At 38.3% G+C, this 20,119-nt stretch overlaps 1 protein-coding gene across 5 annotated transcripts in view; it reads left to right on the top strand.

Moving 5' to 3' along the window:
- The window catches only part of ATP8B4 (ATPase phospholipid transporting 8B4 (putative)), a 315,343-nt gene extending 303,890 nt beyond the window's left edge, over positions 1-11,453 (top strand). For 4 of the 5 annotated variants that reach the window (XM_077939397.1, XM_028850904.2, XM_077939398.1 and 1 more), the window contains 3 exons: positions 3,276-3,414; positions 7,391-7,521; positions 9,250-11,453. In XM_077939397.1, coding sequence (XP_077795523.1) covers positions 3,276-3,414; positions 7,391-7,521; positions 9,250-9,531 — 552 coding nt within the window. In that variant the 3' untranslated portion in view covers positions 9,532-11,453. Of the gene's footprint in view, positions 1-3,275; positions 3,415-5,709; positions 5,812-7,390; positions 7,522-9,249 lie in introns of all 5 variants that reach the window. The other variant, XR_013395574.1, reaches the window with a different exon arrangement.
- Positions 11,454-20,119: the final 8,666 nt, after the last annotated feature.

The raw sequence follows: 20,119 nt of genomic DNA, 5'->3' as shown, positions 1-20,119 counted from the left end.
ACATTCAGATCTATCTTAATTGTTTTAATAGCTGCACATAAATTCATAATATGAATGTATAATTATTTACCATCTATTGATAAACATACAAGATGTTTCTATATGTTTTTTGTTATTGAAGCAATGCTACAATGCATCTATTAGTGCATATATTTTATATACTGTCAGATAAATTCCTAGAAACGAGACTTCTGGGGTTAGAACTTCTAATTTTTACCAATCTGCTGGATAAAGAATGGTATTTTGCTGTTTTCACTGCTAGGTCAGAGAGTGTGTACATTTAACATTTTCATAAATATTGCCATAATACTTTCCCAAAAAGATAGTAGTTCCAAATGACACTTTAAAAATTTAAGCGACAAAAGAGGTTTATTAAAACATATGAGGTATCTTCCGTGGAAATGCCGCTGTTATCACACCTTACAGTTTGGTTGTCATCACACTGCGGGCGGGCTGCCAACAGGTTGGCCACAGACTTCCAGATGAGCCATCACCTTTGCCATCAGGTCTGTCAAATGCTGAGAAAAGCGTATTAAAGTTTGCCATTGTGATTATGATTCCTATTAAGTTTTCCTTGTGTTTCAAAGAGATTTTTACCTCATATAATTTAAGCTATATTCTTTGCCACATAATGGTTTCTGATCATTATTGTATCTGTATTAAATGGTATCTGATTATTTTTCTTTGTAGCTTTTATCTTTTTTCATAATAAAAGATTCTTAAGTTTTGTATTTTTATATTAGTTTTCTTCTCTTGCTTTTTTTAGTTTACATTTGCCTGATACATAATCTGGGCCAATTTCTTCATTTCCATTTATTTCTTATCTCATTCTATCAGTCTTCCTTGATAAGAATGTTTAAGCTACTCATTTTTATTGTAATAACCTGTATTTTATCAGGCTATATTATTTTATGATTACTTTTAATTCTGCTTTTCAATTTTTTTTTTTTACTCTTTCATACTTGTATGCATTAATTATGGTTTTAAAATATCCCATTTCTGGCCAGGCTCAGTGGCTCACGCCTGTAATCCTAGCACTTTGTGAGGCTGAGGTGGGCAGATTACCTGAGGTCAAGAGTTCAAGACCAGACTGGCCAACATGGCAAACCCTGTCTCTACTAAAAATACAAAAAAATTAGCCAGGCATGGTGGCGCCTGCCTGTAGTCCCAGCTACTCAGGAGGCTGAGGCAGGAAAATCACTTGAACCCAGGAGGCAGAGGCTGCTGTGAGCCGAGATCATGCCATTGGCGACAAGAGCGAGACTCCATCTCAACAACAACAAAAAATCCCATTTCTAATGAATAATTTACAAGTTTTACTATTATATTCTTTTTTACTAGTGATTTCTCTTTATTTTCATAGTTACTTAAATATATATATCTTTCCATATTGGCAGAATGGAATTCCACAGATAATATGAAATTCTATCCTTCATCAAATGTCTCACTATCCTGTTCTAAACCTTTCCTTATGCTTCTTCAATTAAACAGTTTTGGCAATGTTTTTATCTTACTTACCCTTCTTTTTCACTGTGACAGTTTGATGTTAGGTTGATTCTTTTTCCTTCTCTGCATAAAAAATTATGTCACCAGAATCTTCTTTCATTACTTTGGATAGGACCTAAAGGACCCTGTCAATCTGAAAGTCTATGCTATTTGTTATCACAGAGCCGTTTTCTGCTGTCATTTCTTTGATTGTTACTTTTCCATTGATTCCTTTTTCTCTTTCTAAAATGCCATTATTTGTATATTGGGGTCATAGATCTGAGATCTATGAATCTGCTCTTCATGTCTCATATCTTTTTGCAAATGGTTTCCATGTCTCCAAGTTTTTGTTCTCTATTGTAAGATATTATTTGTATTGTTTTGTCCAGAATGTTAATTTAGTTCTATTCATTGACTATTCTTTAGTTTTGCTGTTGAATTTTTAAATTCAGAAATAGTGTGTTTTTCTTTCAGATTTTTTTCTGAGACCTAATTCCATCTTCTTAAGGGGTCTTATTATATTTTGTTGTTACCGTGCTTGTCTGTCTCTTCTGTTAGTTCTGCTTCAATAGGAGCCACCTATTCTTGCTTTTTCAGCTGAATCCTTTTAAATGGGTTGTAATTTTTCTTCGCCTGCTCTTACCCACACAGATCAGGCTATCGTTGTCTCTTGAGAATGTTAAACTAACAGGTGGTGGAAGGTAAAGTTGGAGATTTTGGTGAAATGTCTTGGCAGCCAAATGAACTGGAAAGCAGGCATGTCTTTGCTGAGGCATGGGAGGCAGGGCTGTTTTCAGACCTCCTGAGGAGAGGAAAGGCTGTACTTTTATAAACCCTGTAGTTCACATCAAAGGCTGCCAGCATAATTTTAATGGGGACACATTTTAAGGGACAGTAAATTACAAGTGGGAAGAGAAAGTATCTCTCAGCATGCTGAGAGGAATTTATTTACTAAGCAGGTAGGGCCGCCTCAGACAGATGAGAAATCTTTGGTCTTGCAACAAACTACAAGAAATGCAAACCTTCACTTGGACCTGGATCACTTGGGCCCTATGAGATGCAAATAATGATACCAGAACATACTTTTTTAATTCTCTGAAGAACTCAAGTGTTCCTATTTACCAGTGGCGTCCTTGATTCTCCAATAGCAGGCCACTCTTTCAGCTGAGCTGCCGCAGTAAGTTACTAGAAGGAAGAAGAGCTCATGACCATGTTCCCAGGCCATCGTGAATCCCAGTTTCTGAATTTTATGCCAAAATAAGGCTGAAGAATTTTCTTTGTTATAAGTTGAGTAATTGAAGAGAAAGGATCATCAAAATGAATTGGGATATTGGTGTAAAAAAGATCATGCATATGTAAAAATGGTATTGTGAACATTTACTTACTGAGTATAACATGTTGCACTTGCCCATTACAGAAAGAATTTTTTTCCAATAGAAAAGTTTTGAGAGGCATTTGGAAAGTAACTTAAAAATTATAAGCCATTGTGTTTTCATATTTCTCACTTAAAAGAAGTTTAACATGTTTAACATCTTACCTCCTGATTCTGACTCGACCTTGGCAGATATAATAGCTTGCGTATAGAAGTTGTAAAGTCAATTTTCTGCCAGAAATATGAAGTCAGATCAGTCCCCTGTGTGTGTTCAGAAAGTGGGGATGCCTATGGTTGACTTGGCAACTAGGCAGGTGCAACCTTCCTGCCACAGGGCCATTCTGGGGAAACATCACTGGATAAATGGTGCTCTTTTAATCCTCAAAGACCTCCCCTTTGCATTTGATTTTATTTACAGATAGCCTTGGATACCAGTTACTGGACTTTCATTAATCATGTCTTCATCTGGGGGAGCATTGCCATTTATTTCTCCATTTTATTTACAATGCACAGTAATGGCATCTTTGGCATCTTCCCAAACCAGTTTCCATTTGTTGGTAAGTGAGTCATGTTTACTTGTCGTGCTGCTGTTTACTTGTCTTATAATTTATTTTTTGTGTTAGGTGGAGTTGGGGATGATTAGTGATCCTTTGTCCAGAAATTGATTGAGCCAGGCATCTGAAGGCTTCCAAGTTTAAAACCCTGGCTCTAAAAGCTCAGTTTCTGCTGCCTCTACTGGATGCAGAAGAATCACTCACAGTAGCTTACAGGTTCTCAACAGCTTACATGTAGTAGGCTGTCTCCTTGCCAATGAGAGGCATAGCACATACATTAGGGCTACCTGAAGACCTGTAAAATGCTCATATATGGTAGAAGAAAAAGAAATACTAGACGCTCCTTTTATGCCACGTTATCACCAACATCTGCCAGAATTCAACCATAAAGCTTATTTGCATTTAGATAAGAATGAAACAAAGTATAATTTAGAGCCTTCTAAAAATTCCTGGACATTATTCCATAAGTGGCATGAGGAGTAGGCGTTGTAGTTAGACAGTCAGGGTTCAAGCGCCAGCTTTACCACTTAACAAGCTGTGTGACCTTGGGCAAGTTTCTTCTTTCCACATGAGAATATATAGGAATAAACAAATTCAGTTTCTCCTATACTCTCACTCAGCAAGCAACACAGAAGACTTCTGTGACCTCTGGTCACTGAGAAGTGGGGATTTCGTCCCACCAACAACCAATGAGGTGTTTCTGCAGAGAACCCCAGCTGGATGTTCTCCAATTCAATTCCAACAATATCTACTTGGAGGTAGTGTCAGATCCTACAAGTTGAGGGCTAAGTTCTGTATGAGTGCCCCCGCACTTCCAATGCTAGTAGCAAGCCACAGGATGTTTTACCTCTACTTTTGACCAGCTGGCTATAAATCGCGGTTCCCCTGAACCCCCTCCCTGAGTTTGATTAATTTCTAGAGTGGCTCAAAGAACTCAGGGAGACACTTACATTTACTGGTTTATTATAAAGGATATTACAAAGGATACAGATAAAGAGATGCATAGAGAATGTATGGGGGAAGGGGCGTGGACCTTCCCTGCCCTTTCTAGGCATGCTGCCCTTCAGGAACCTCTGCATGTTCAGCTACCTAGGAACTGTTTGAACTCTGTTCTTTAAGGCTGTAATGGAGACATTTTTTATATAGGCATGATTGACAAAGTCATTGGCCATTGGCGATCAGCTTAACCTTCAGTCCCTCTTCTCTTCTAGGAGCTTAGAGGCTGGGGCTGAAAGTCCCAACCCTCTAATCCTACCTTAGTCTTTCGATGACCAGCCCCAATCCTAAAGCTACCTAGGGACTTCCAGCCATCAGTCAACTCATTAACAAACAAAAAGACACATATCACTTTGAGGATTTCAAGGAGTTTTAAATCTATGCCAGAAAACAGAGAAAAAGACTAAACATACAGCTCACAACATTATACTATGCATTAATGTCTTCACTTATAAACTGAGGATATTAATAAGCCTATTTTCATGGAAAATGTATGAGGATTAAATGAAATAATACATATAAAGCACTTAGCATATATCCTGGTACATAGTACTTTTTAAATAAATGTTAACTGTGATGATGGTGATTGTTATTATTCATGCAAATGTGGCTTGATTACTGGTGGGAACATTGCAAAGGAATTTGAACATCAGATGAGTAGCAAATGACCCTCTAAAATCCCTTAAAAAATTCTATTATTCTACAAAGAGTATACCTCTAGTCTATGTATGGGGTATACTATCATTGCACTCCACATTTCAAAAGAACTCCCAGCAAAGGCCACTGAGCTTAATAAAAGAGGGATATTAATATACTTTCTCAGAGGTTTTGAAATCTCTAGTGTGTGTGAAATAAACTGCTAACCAAGTTCATCTAAACAAACTGGAAAAGAGAGATGCGCAGTGACCAACATTCTTGAACTTAATCAGGCAAGAGTGAGATTTGTATTCACTAATTGAGGAAGTAAATTCTTGGACTAATTTATGTAGAAAGCAAAATAAGACCACAAGGACTGAAATAGGATTATAAGGTTAGTAAGGTTATAAATCCACATTGATGCAAAGGCACCTGAAATTGTAATTCAATTTAAATTCATGCATACACTTAAAACTGTTCTTCACCTTTTGCCTTTTCCTACATGTAAATGGAAATCTTTAAGTTGCACCACTCTTACTTAATACGTACTGGTAATACTTTGTTTACCAAAAGATTCCAACTATGTAGAGACATGTTGGTCATGAGTAAGAATAAGCATATTGGGAAACAAGGACACTAAAACTATTTTTATTTTATTTTTTTAAGATGGTTTGCCAAATCGAAAAGTTCAGTGTATTGACTGGAAGATTTCCGTCCTAAGAGAGCACTGTGATGCATAATGAGATGAGAATGCCTCAACTGGAGAAAGTAATTTGTGCAGGGACCACTCTTTCCAGCTAAGCACATGCCATTTCAGTAATTAATTACTGAGCACCAATGAAATTTTTTAAAAGTTAGATCAACATTGGGGTTTCAGGAAAAATTTTTTTTTCCTTAGTAGCTAGCAGCAAGCAGGAGTGTGGTTTCAAAGTGAAGCTTGTTTTCCCAGTCATGCCTGAGGGTACCAAGCTTCAAGGAGCTCAAAGAGACATTTAATTTATTGAGTCAAGTTTTTTCTGCCCATGGCTGAAGGCAACTGGAATCAGCTGCTCTTGGGCAGGCAGATTCCTCTCTCTAAAGCCAGAAAAAGCAGACATACCATTCAGTAGCCAAGCCCTCATACCCAAAGCCCATTTGAATGGTGGTAACATTTGAATACTGGGATAGGGGACCTGGATAATTGGGGGTATGATGACAAATCTCTAGAAAATGAACAGGGACAAAAGTTTATTTTGGTGATATAAGCAGGGTTGTCATCTCCCCATGGAGCTTGTCTGCCTGCCTTACTGATCCTTAGTGCCTTGTTTAAGCCACATTGGGGTATGTGAGGTGTGAGTAAAGAGTAAGGAAACTGACTTCAGGCTTGGAAATGAGTTTCACTGTCCTGTTGCTCTAGCATGTTGGATGGCTACATCAACAGTCTCCTGGTGAGGGAATGCTCTTTTCACAAACCCAGGAGCCTTCCTGATCTTGGAACTTTGAGGACCTCATAACCAAATGAACAATAAAGAAATAACAAGTCCCTCTGAGGCGAGTTTTCTCAGGCCATTGCCTGGAATTTAAAAGGTTGGTCCTGCAGTAGAAAAAGCTCCGCTTTTATGACAAGCCAATCAATGCAATCATTATTTGAGACTGTATCTGCATCTGGAAGATTTTTTGTGTAGTTTTGATATGACACTTTTAATTCAAGAGTCCACAAGGGTAACGGGTAAATGTGCTTTTTAAAAATAATGGCTGCTTTGTAACCACAAGATCTTGATGCTGGAAGAGAGAATTGTGCTCCGTGAGTGATATTAGACTGAGCCTGGGTGAGAGAATGCGTGGTTCAGGCTGGTAATCTCTAAGTGATCAGGCCACTAAGCAATTCCTGAGGGTGATCTTAGCACTTCTGCCTTCTTATCATCATGGTGACATTAGGTGATCCAAATCCCACCATTTCAAAAAAGATCTTGGCCAGGGGCAGTGGTTCACACCTGTAGTCCTAGCACTTTGGGAGGCTGAGGCGGGCGGATCATGAGGTCAGGAGATCGAGACCATCCTGGCTAACATGGTAAAACCCTGTCTCTACTAAAAATACAAAAAAAAATTAACTGGGCTTGGTGGTGGGTGCCTGTAGTCCCAGCTACCCGGGAGGCTGAGGCAGGAGAATGGTGTGAACCCAGGAGGTGGAGCTTGCAGTGAGCCGAGATCGCGTCACTGCACTCCAGCCTGGGGAACAGAGAGAGACTCCATCTCAAAAAAAAAAAAAAAAAGGAAAAGAAAAAAAAGGTCTTGTAGGAACAAAGAACCTGTTAATTAATAATTCAGTCCTACTTGTAACCACAGTGCATGTTTTCTTTAATAATAGGTAATGCACGACATTCCCTGACCCAGAAGTGTATCTGGCTGGTAATTCTCTTAACAACAGTGGCTTCGGTTTTGCCAGTGGTAGTATTCAGATTTTTGAAGGTGAATTTATACCCAACCCTGAGTGATCAGGTATGTCACAGTGCTGATGAATACTTGAAGGCTGGTTTTTGGCTCTTGAAATGGTGTGCTTTTCTGTCTTATTGGAAGCTCAGAGATGGGCTAATGAAATTGTCACAAGCAAACACCTACTGGTGTATTAGATCACATCAGAATAGATGGGACTTTCCACATCTTGAATGTACTAGTCCTTAGTGCCAATGAAGAGAGGCATCTATACTAGATGTGGATGGAGAGTCATAAATTACAAGTTAAACTGGGTATTTTAAAAAGCTGAGTTTTAAAAAGAAGCTCACAGGCCTCATTTTGGACAATTTTTCCAAGGGAAAGACAAGCTATAGAAAAAGATACTGATTTGAGAGCAAGCACAAGCACAGTAAAAGAGACAAGCATGGTGTGAGTCAAAGGGGCTTAACATTTTTGTAGAAATCCAGTAGCAGATTCAGAAACATGGGTGAGATGTTACCTTCTGAACAGATTAAGAAGGGGAAGAGCAGCACGCTGGGTAGATTAGTAAACTTGGAAGGCAAGTAGGAAGAACAGGTTATAGAAATTCCTTAACTGGAGAATTAACAGAACATATTTCAGAATTTCACGGGAAGACAAGTAAGTAGGACAATGTCAACTTAGATCAGGACTCAGATAAAACATGAAAAGGAGAAAGAAAGGGAGATAAACATTCGTAGCCATGTCATGAGAAGGGGGAACATGCTGCTGTGGTGAGTGGGACCAGGCCAGTGATGCTGAGAGAGACCGAGGTACACAGAGATAGACATTTTTTTCATCATCATGTCTCTGACATTTTGGGACCAAAGTCTAAAAAGATTCCTTCTGGAAGAATTCAGAGTCCCTTGTCATATCTGTCCTCTCTTCAGTTCTCCAAGCTCATTCTGACATAAACCCAGAAAATGGTGAATGAGTTAAGGAAGGAAGGCTGTGCTTGTTGGTCCTATAAGTTCGGTTGTGAACTTTTGTTCTCCAAGCTCATTCTGACATAAACCCAGAAAATGGTGGATGAGTTAAGGAAGGAAGGTTGTGCTCGTTTGTCCTATAAGTTCGATCGTGATGTTCTGCTTGATGGCTTTCTCCTGACACAAAGTCAGAATCCAAGTGATTTGCCAAACCGGAGAACAAGGTCGCTTACAACAAACCTCAGGTCTTTTTCTCCTTAGCTTTACAGGGAAATGAAAGAGTTGTAGGAAACCCACTCAGATAGTGTGTAACATTTAGGAAGGCCATGCAAACCTAAAATAAATCGAAACCCTGGAAGTCTCGTGATACATTGACCTACTGCAAAAATTGAGTATTTCTGACTCATTTTCTCAATTTTCTTCTAGTCCAGTTACTGACGACTGTTAGATCCAGAGAATCCCTGAAAGAGAGGAAAAAGGCTGTTTTGGGAGAATGAAATTATAAATTATTATGCTGACTTTGGGTGGTGCATGTTAGAAAATCTTTCTATGCAAAAGTATGCTTGTGTACATTGAAGATATATGAGAGACAGTAATGAAATTTTTCTGGTATTTCTTAATTACTTAATAGTTTCTCGATAGAAATAAAAATGCACGAGTGCCCCCAGTGTCATCTTTTGGGTGGAAAATTTTTTAGTTTTTAGATTTAAAACTTCCTTTTGCAATGTTGTTTTTACTTAAAAAAAGGATTTCACTTTACAAAGTGGGCCACTGCCTGGAGTCTATCATTTGGATGCCTCAGCTCACTTTGGGTCTTGTTTGTCTCCAGATCCGCCGGTGGCAGAAGGCTCAGAAGAAGGCAAGGCCTCCAAGTAGCCGAAGGCCTCGGACCCGCAGGTCAAGCTCAAGAAGGTCTGGATATGCTTTTGCTCACCAAGAGGGCTATGGAGAACTTATCACATCTGGAAAAAATATGCGAGCTAAAAATCCACCCCCAACATCAGGGCTGGAAAAGACACATTATAATAGCACTAGCTGGATTGAAAATTTATGTAAGAAAACCACAGACACAGTGAGCAGCTTTGGCCAGGATAAAACAGTGAAACTGTGAGTCAATATGAATTTAAACCACATAGTTATCTTTTCACTTCAGGTGGAGCTGAAATTCTGCTGGCTCCAGAGTTTGAGATTTGAGGCAAGAGGTGGGGCGGGCAGATTGCCTCACTTAACTGAAATCTGCGGCAGACAGCTGCCAATGCCCATTAAACAGGAGTGTGTGCTATGGAAAACCAGGCCAGAGGGTCACTGTCTAGTTTGTGATTTGGTAGACAAAACACTGTTACAAGTACAGATTTTTTTTTCTTTTTAAAATCAACCTAGATACCAATTGACCTGAACTTTAGAATCTTATTTATGGAGAAAAACTTGTAAAGCTGCATATACATTGAATGGATCCTCAGGCGGATAAAAGGGTGCATTTTAAAGGTATATATATCCAAGCCGAAAAGCATGCGTATTGACAGATAAACACATATATATAAGATCAGCCTTTCCCGAGGTATACTTTTAAAATTTAAAGTGTGTACTATGGTGCTTTCAGACTGAGTTGCGTGTCACTCTTTAGTCTTGATATCTACCTGTCTGTTCAGCCAGGACAACAAATGGCTTTCACGCCTGAAGAATACAAAAGTGTGTTTATATTTCTCATTTTTCTACCAGTCTAGAGACAAAGGAGAGTGAACATCTTTGCAGCAGGATAGGCTGGTAATTTAATCAAATTTATTCAAAAAGCTCTCAGTCTGTGTCATGTAAGGACATGCTTATGAAATGTCAGAGAGGCTTGCCACTAAGTATTCTAAATACTTTTCAATGGCTTTTCTAACAACCTCAGTAGTAATTTACTGAGCATCATCCAGACCATTAATGGAATCAGCAAAGCATTGGAATTTCACACAATGGGCAAATATTTTCAACATTTCCAATTTTTAAAGCTTCAGAATTGAAGCCAAACAAATTAATAAATAATGTTTTAATTACTATTTTAAAAGTCAGGTTTAGATCATTTAAAGTTACTTGCTTTTGATGCTCAGCTGTCATGTTTATAATTCAAATGTGTAGTGAACATATGTGGGTAAGGTTGATTTTTTTGGAGATGTTGCAGCTCAAATGTTCAGTCCCCATGTGAATCATCAGTGTCTTTCCTGTCAAGTAATTTGGGCATATTTGTGTGAAAACCTCAGTTCTGTCACTTCTTATCTCTATAAACCTGGACGATAATGGGCCTTCTCTGAGGCTCAGTTTCTTCCTCTGTCAAATGAGGACATACTACCTACCTCATGTGGTTGTTTGATGGTTGTCAAAGCACAAATTCTGAAATTATTAAAAACATAATTATTTCATAAACAGATGAGTTAAGTTCCAGTTAACTTGACATCAGTATAGCAGAGAAATTGGAAGAGAATGTGAAAAAAGTGGAATTTAAGTAGTCAGTGGGGAAAGCTTTGATAAAATGAAATTGCCAGTAAGATATAAAACTGGTTAGTGTCCTACAGGGAAATAAAATTATAACCGTGGAGGTACATTTCTCTACCAGAAAGCAAAAATAAAGCATCATGTCTTAATGGTTTTCTACAAGTCAACTTCTAATTCTACAGAGTCCTTAATCTGGTCCCTATTAAATTCTTGGTCAAAGTAACATTTCCCAAGAGAGTTAGGTGACACTTGAGTGAGCTTGATGGATAATGAGCTAATGTGATATGTATAGGCCACTATTTTTTAAAATCTAAATTTCCAAGTCTGGGATAATTTTTCCTAAATGGGATCAAGTGACATAATATGTGTAAAAGAGTCAAATGCAGTTGTGTACCATAACAACTGCCTATGGACATTCTCTTTCCCTTACATGCCTGCCTACACTTACCCAGATGTTAGTTTTCAATGTCTAATTTGTCATTAGTTTCACCACGTTTGCTCGCTTTTTGTAATATTTTTGCAAGATTTGAAAACTTTCAGTAAATGTTTTGGCACTATTGGTACTTGATGTTTTATCTCTTCTTTATGGGAAATTCATTGGGGAGATTTTTGTTACATTAGTCCATGGATATTTTTTTCTCTCCTTTACATGCTGAGGGAAATGTACTCATTCTTAGAATCAGAGTCAACAATAAAATGAAACAATTGGACCTACGTGTAAGGGATAGGAAAGATTAGAAATGGTCCAATTTTGCAAATCCAGTTTAAATTAAATAAGGCTGTTTATAAACAAATAGTGTGGATGATTGTGAGAGAAACATATTATCCGCTTACTTTGGCCCCATGAGATCCAAGTAAACTCACACACCCATTGCGAGATCATTCAATTACAAGTGCCAGGGATTATTTTGAACCTGAGGATGAAAAGTGATGAGAGGTGAGTAGTGATGGTGGGGGCACTGGGGAATAATAAAATTTTAATTTTACATAAATGTTATCAAATTATTTGGAAAGAAAAATTATTTTCTTCTAGATTCAAGATTTAAGTTGATAATCTTGTGTTTTTAAAATCTCAGTCCAAGTTTTGAGCTGTTATAGGCAATTGCAAATCGAGTTTCCCTGACTGAGCTCTGCTATCTTTGGCTCTCTCCTCTGCCTCCAGATGCATATACCTATGAAGGAAAGAAAGAGAGAGAGGGAGGAAGAAAGTAAGACAGATAAAGCAAGAGAGAAGAAAAAGTAATGGAGGAAAGGATGGTGGGAGGGAGAAAAGAGTTTTCCAGTTATATATATATATATTTTTTGAGGTAATCTGACTCTCTGAAAAATAAAATGCAATCCCTCAAAGAAAAAAAGTGGATTATATTTGACTCTTGAATGGTAAGATTTCCTTCACATCTTGTGTGAGAACAAGCAAAGCTTATCAGAATGGGGACCAGGAGCCCTGGCTTCTTGTCACAGTGATGGTGCTGCTTTGTGAGCTGGAGCATGCCACCTGACTTCTCCAGGCCTTGGTGCCCTCGTCCATTGACAGAGAAATGGGGACAGGATGGTCTTCAAGACCTTTTCTCATTTACCCAATCTGTGAGCTGCTCTTGTCAGTGATGTCTGTTGTGTATTTGCAATTGCCTTTCTTAGAGAGAGAGAGAGAGAGGGAGGGAGGGAGGGAGGGAGGGAGGGAGAAAGAGAGAGAAGAAACTGAATTGGGTGTTCTCTTGAGGGCAGGGCCTGGCTCTTCAGGCTCTTGTACTGGTTTGTATTTCTCTAGACTAGCCCCTGATGCACTGCTATCTCTGGCTTTTCTCTCAGCTTACCACAGAGCTGCTAAACCCTGTGGTGACATTTTACCTGGGTCATTTGAATGCTCAGTTTCTTGTTAATGATTCATGAAGATATCTCCACACCCTCCTTTCCTCTCTCATCATTTTGAGTAACAAAAGTATCCAGATGTGAAGGTAAGACACTCACGTCCAGCTAAGAAGAGGATCATTTAAAAGTCCTCCCTACCTTGAATCTGGGCTTAGAGGAGATTCTTTGAGCCTCTGTTCCCTTGGGACCCAAGTTGGCGCAACAGAGCTTGAACAATTTTCTTCATAGTTATACAGCACTTTGCAGTTTGTGTATCATTCTTACATAAACTGTATTGTGTCTGTGTAGATTTAAAATGTGCAGATCTAGGGAAGATGTGTAAACAGATGTAAAAATGTTCAGAAATATATGTTTCAAATGTTCTTTTACCTTTCAGTGCAAATAAAAATCTCCTCCCTTTCTTCCTTTCCTACAGCATTTAGTGACGTTAGGTAGGTGTGGAAGGCAAAGGAAATAAAAATGTCTCAAACTATTTCTAAAAAGTCACTAGGAAATCCAACTAATCAGAAAAGCTCTACTTCTGATTTTTATGGTAAGAAATTGAATTACTCTGTTAGCGTGTGCACAAAATGCCTCAAGATTGATATGATCTAATTATCTCAGTTATATGACTCAGAATTATTATTTTACACTACAAAGAGTAGGCACAGTGGAGGAATCCAGGAATAATGATGACTTACAGACTTTGTGATGGGATTCTGCAGGCCATGGGTCAGATAACCATGTGGGGGTCACAATTTTCCAATTTTTACATTAACATCTGGTATTAAATGTCTGCAGTTTGCTCTACTGCGTCACATTTCATTCCTTGGTGAGAAATCATCAGCTTTTGCAATTCTCTAGCCTAAGCCTTTAGCTGAACTGCCTGGAAGCCAGAACTAAATGACCCACGTGTTACCAAATGTGTATTGCAAAAGATTTGGAGGGACTTGCTGGGCTAATCTGTAGTTTGGGGCTCTGACTTAACCCTATCTGTCCTCGAATTTCAAAACTTCCTGGCAGATCTATTCCTGTAATTGGTGCAGAATGCAAATCAGCTTGGAGCTGCATACATAAACATCCAGATTTCAAGAAATAATAATGATTAATTGGCCAGATATCTCTGGCTATCTCAATTCAGATTCCCATAAGGTTTAACAAGGGCAAGTTAAAATTGTTAATAAACTGCAGCCCTAGACTTACACAGAAAATTCTTACTGGAGCAGGATGCGTGGAGAGATGATAGTTAGCTTAACTTGGAAATAAAGTAATGATCAAGAAGAAATCTAGTTGTTTCGCCTCTTGTCATAAATGTTTCTATACTCCCTGCCGTCTTCTAGGTAAATGTGAGCAATGATTAGGATGCTTCTTTGACAGCTGATGATTTTCCTTCTTGTCCCATTTCTGTCTCTGCTCAGTATGTGGCACTATAGAGATATAGAAGTATGAGATAATGCACAAAGATTGGACAGAAATAATACTGACCCCAAAATATCCTCAGAAAAGGTTTTGAATAAAATTCCTGTTACTGAATTTCTCAAGATAATGTCACTTTCATTAAATAACTACTGAAAAAGAATAAATTAATTTGGGATTATGATTAGTGACTGGGGGAGATATTAAGCTTATTTAACAATCAGTTTGACAGGGGCACTGACCAATACGAATGAACATGGGCCATCAATGACTAGTCTTGTCTCACTGCTAATGGCAGTTGGCACTCTGACCTATTTGGACCACATGATAAGTCACATTTTTCTTTACGAGGTGCCTATTTGGTCTAAGCTAGATAAAAACAGATTTTTTTTAAACCAGATAACCTACAAAATTCTATAGGGCACGTCAAAATGTTTTCCTGGCATTGTTTTGCATGGTAGCTAATAGTTTTCTGAAGCTACAAGATGATGTGTTTTGAACAACAGGAATGGTTTCTAACTGCATAATATTATTGACAAAATATGTTTAGGTATTGTGAATGATTTTTGTCTGAATACTAACATTTTTCAAATATTTTAAAAAATATATATTTTACAAATATAATATAAATGATTGTGGTTCATAGTTTGGGAGCTTAGTTTAATACTTAGGGGTAGACAAGATTACTGGAATTATTTTTTTGATTGACAGGCAAGACTTTGTTTTATGGTTCCATTTCTTCCTGGAAGTTCTCATAGAGCTTATATCTAGTAGACATCTCAGATGAAATGTGCTAACAAATTTAGTTCTACTGGACTAAATTTAAAATTAATAAGTGAATCAATCACTTAAAAGAACACTGAGTGTGGAGAGGACAAGGTACAAGATAAATAAGAAACAGTTTCTTTTTCTTGCCCTCGGAGAGGTTCTAACTCAGTATCTTTCGACCATGCATTATACATACCACAGTTGATGGAATCTAAAATGCCGCCTTGTAAATGATGCACCATTAATTTATATACCACTGGAAAACAAGAAGAATATTGCCACTTAGAGTTGTAAAGATGCCATTGGATGTAAGATTTATTTCTAATTTCAGAGATGTTAAATTATGAAATCTGGTAAGTATTGGATTGTAGGAGGTTGAAAAGTGATGAAAAAACATAGTTCATGGCAACTACTTTTGTTTTGATTGTGTATTTTGTTTAATACTTGAATTGTTTCTATAGCGCAGTTATAGCAGTCTTTAAATTTACTTTCATTACAAATATTTGTCAAGTTTTGTTTCAGAAACATTTTTCCTACTCTCTTGCATCATGCACCCAGACACACTACAAAAAACTAATTCATAACACAGTAAGGGCAAACATTATTCATGTAAACATCTTTCATTAATTTCCCATAATTTAAAAAAATCATAGAATTATAGATATTGAAAAAGGCTCATAGATTTAGTTCAAATTCCACAAGAGACCAAAGATGCTCGTTAACTGTGATGTGGTTAACTTTGGGTTGCAATAAATGCCGAAAGCATACCCCTGGCTTCTACTCCTTAAACATACCTCACAACCTAATAGATGTATTTCAGGATAAAGAGAGAACATAGGAAACCCCGGAGGAAGCTTTTGAAGAAGGGAGCTCAGAATCATGGACATAATTTTCCTATATTATAAGCAGGCATTACATAGTCCCTGTAGCTTCCCAATACATGAATCAAGGTTAATTATCGTAACCCAAAATGTAACCAAGTAGATATGTTAAGATACATTGGCATGTGTGTTCGTATTGCTACTATACACAGGGAAAATTTGTCATATTATGTATCATTTCATTATATCCAGGACCAAAGTGGAAAAAAAAAAAGCCACTCAAGTTGAATATCATCATAAAGGAGTTTTTTTGTTTGTTTATTTGTTTTCAATAACATAAGAGTCAGGAGAGTTGGGAGGTGTGTCCTAGGGATGTGATTGGTCTTGATATGTAACAACTTTGAACAACTGTGTGCAAAGTCACAGACAGAGGAAGCAAAGATTTTCATTATCAGAGGACGTCTCTGTCTCTGGTTGGAAGTTTGGTGCTTGGGTGCATAGTCTTCTAGAGCTGAGACAGGAAATGTACTGCATGGAAACTACTTTTTAAAGAAGGGAATAATAGTTTCAGTATTTACTAGGGGATGGGGAATACGTATTTTTATTTTTTTAGGAAAAGAAAAGGGAACACAATGAGCTCTTTTTGCAGGCCAAGGGAAAGCAGAGCCTGGAGAGGCGGGAACAAGGGGTACTCTCTCAGGGAGATGTTTCAGAGGGCCTCTTCACAGAGCATTCATAATGGCAAGACAATGAGGATGCTGTCACATTTAGCCTGGGCAGATGCGTTCTCTGAGAAGCCCACAGAGAGGATAAATAATGTCTGGGACAGCTCCCTAGGACCTCATGGGGCTTGCCGAATGTTGAGAGAGCATCACTTCCTTCTTAGAACCCAGCCTATGGTGTTCCTGGGATTTAATTGGTATCATTCTGGCAAGTTAATCTGATTAGTTTACTTGTATCTTATATTTTGCTGCAGCATCCTCACAAAAAAGAATCAGAAAGTTACTAATTGATTGATTAACTTATTTTATAGAGCAAGGCAGTGCAATGTGGTGATTGCGAGTCTGGGCTCTGGGGTTCAGCCTGAGCTCAGCTATCAGACAGGAATAGTAATCTTCCCTATCAGGGATGGCTCCTGTGATGATCACATGAGATGTTTGTTGCAAAACACTGCCATATGCCTGGCTCATGGAAAAAGATGAATAAATACAAGCTGTTTTTACCAGAAAAGCAACCACGGGTTTGTACCCCAGAGGGCTGCATTTCACTTGCCCCAGGGAGATTAAACAGGTCTTTTTTGGAAAATGTTGGCTTACGGAGGCTAGATAGAGCTGCATACTTGGACACAAGAAGGAATCTGGGTGTTAAAGAGAAGCCTCAGTGATTGAATGCTAGAAAGATCTGAATTTTTGCAGACCTGGGGGATGAAGCGTGGTACATTATACTGAACAGCAGAGACCCTAATTCCACTTGCCCCCCAAACCCCATCCCCAGTACCCTAAGAGATGGCAGGTGGTTGGACATCTGGATGCCTGGGTATGATCAGTAAGTACCAAGGCCTTCAAAGCAATGGCTTCTGTATTAGTCCATTCTCACACTGCGTAAAGAACTACCTGAGACTGGGTAATTTATGAAGAAAAGAGGTTTGATTAATTCACAGTTCCACAGGCTGTACAGGAAGCATCACTGGGAGGTCTCAGGAAACTTACAAACATGGCAGAAGACAAAGGGGAAACAACCCCCTTTTTCACATGGTGGCAGGAGAGAGAGAGCAAGTGAAGGGGGAAGTGTCCACTTTTAAACCATCAGATCTTGTGAGAACTCACTCACTATCATGAGAATGACATGGAGGAAATCTATCCCCACAATCCAGTCACCTCCCACCAGGTCCCTTCCCCAACACTGGGAATTACAATCCAACATGAGATTTGGGTGGGGACACAGAGCCAAACCATATCAGCTTCTGTCCCCAGTAGCTTACCCTCTGGCTAGCAGAGTGGGAAGGGTGACTGTGTTGTGATATGGAAACCCAGATGTCAACAGTGGCAACATAGGGGTCCTGAAAATAATGACACATATTAGAGACTGTATTAAGCCATTCTTGCACTCCTATAAAGAAATACCTGAGACTGGGTCATTTATAAGAAAATATATTTAATTGGCCTATGGTTCTGCAGGCTGTACAGGAAACATGTCAGCATCTGCTTCTGGGGAGGCCTTCGGAAGTTTCCAATCATGGCAGAAGTGAAGGGGGAGCAGGCGCATCACATGGTGAAAGCAGGAGTAAGGAAAAGGGAGAGGGGAAGATGCCACACACTTTGAACAACCAGATCTCCTATGAATTTATCACCAAGGGGATGGCTCAAGCCATTCATAAGAGATCCATCTCCATGATCCAAACACCCCCCACCAGGCCCCTGTGCTCTTAACCCAATGCTATCTCTAGTTGACACTTAGGTCATATATTTGGTCTTTTTTTTTTTTCATTTTTAAATTTCAACTTTTATTTTAGATTCCGGGGGTAGATGTGCAGGTGAGTTACATGGGTATATTGTGCAATACTGAGGCTTGGGATATGAATGATCCTGTCACCCGGGAAGTGAGCATAGTACCCAATAGTTAGTTTTTCAACACTTGCTCCCTTCCCCTAGTAATCCTCAGTGTCTATTTTTGGTCATTTTTATGTCCATGAGTAACCAGTATCTAGCTCCCAAATATAAAGGAGAACATGAAGAATTTGGTTTTCTGTTCCTGCATTAATTTGCTTAGGATAATGGCCTCCACCTGTATCCATGTTGCTGCAAAGGACATGATTTTCTTCTTTTTTATGGCTATGTAGTATTCCATAGTATATATATACCACATTTTCTTCATATACTCCACCCTTGATTGGCTGTAGATGAAGAAAATGTGGTATATATACACTATGGAATATATAGGTTGATTCCATGTCTTTGCTATTGTGAATAGTGCTGTGATAAACATACAAGTGCATGTATCTTTTTCGTAGAATGATTTATTTTATTTTGTGTATATACTCAATAATGGGGTTGCTGAGTTGAAAGATAGTTCAGTTTTAAGCTATTTGAGAAACCTCCAAAGTGCGTCCACAGTGGCTGAACTAATTTACGTTCCCACCAACAGTGTACAAGTCTTCCCTTTTCTCCACAGCCCTGCCAGCATTTGTTGTTTTTTGACTTTTTAATAATAGCCGTTCTGACTGGTGTGTGATGGTATCTCATTGTGGTTTTGATTTGCATTTCTCTTGTAATTACTGATGAGAATCTTTTCATGTTTGTTGGTCACTTGTCTGTCTTCTTTTGAGAAGTGTCTGTTAGTGTCTTTTGCCTACTTTTTAAAGAAGTTATTTGTTTTTTGCTTGTTCTGTTGGTTAAGCTCCTTATAGATTCTGAATATTAGACCTTCATCAGGTGCATAGTTGGCAAATATTTTCTCCCATTCTGTAGGCTGTTTACTCTGTTGATAGTTTCTTTTGCTGTGCAGAAGCTCTTTAGTTTAACTAGGTCACACCTGTCAATTTTGGTTTTATTGCAATTGCTTTTGAGGTCCTGGTTGTGAATTCTTTCCCAAGGCCAATGTCCAGAATGGTGTTTTCTAGGCTTATAGTTTGAGGTTTTACTTTTAAATCCTTAATCAATCTGGAGTTAATTTTTGTTTATGGTGAAAGGTAGGGGTCCAGTTTTATTCTTCTGCATATGGCTAGCCATATAAACAAAAATTAAATACATCATAAACAAAAATTAAAAATAAAAATTGACAAGTGGACCTAATTAAACTAGAGAGCTTCTGCACAGCAAAAGCTTCTGTCTCAGCACTGTTGATTGAATAGGGGGCCCTTTTCCCATTGCATATTTTTGTTGACTTTGTCAAATACCGTGTGGCTACAAGTGTGTAGCTTTATTTCTGGGTTCTCTATTCTCTTCCATTGGTTCATGTGTCTGTTTCTGTAGCAGAACCATGCTGTTTTGATTACTGTAGCCGTATAGTATAGTTTAAAGTAACATAACATGATACCTCTGGCTTTGTTCATGTTGCTTAGGATTGCTTTGGCTATCTAGGTTGTTCTTTGGTTCCATACGAATTTTAGAATAGTTTTTTTTTCCAGTTCCGTGAAAAATGACATTGATACCGTGATAGAAATAGTATTGAATCTGTAGATTGCTTTGGGCAGTATGGCCTTTTTAATGAAATTGATTCTTCTAATCCATGAGCATGGAATGTTTTTCCATTTGTTTGTGTTGTCTATGATTTCTCTCAGCAGTGTTTGCAGTTTTCCTTGTAGAGATCTTTTACCTCCTTGGTTAGATGTATTCCTAGATATTTTATTTTTGGGGGCTATTGTAAATGGGATTA

Source organism: Macaca mulatta, chromosome 7, assembly GCF_049350105.2.
Source record: "Macaca mulatta isolate MMU2019108-1 chromosome 7, T2T-MMU8v2.0, whole genome shotgun sequence".
NCBI lineage: Eukaryota > Metazoa > Chordata > Mammalia > Primates > Cercopithecidae > Macaca > Macaca mulatta.
This window is presented reverse-complemented; position numbering and strand designations above follow the sequence as displayed.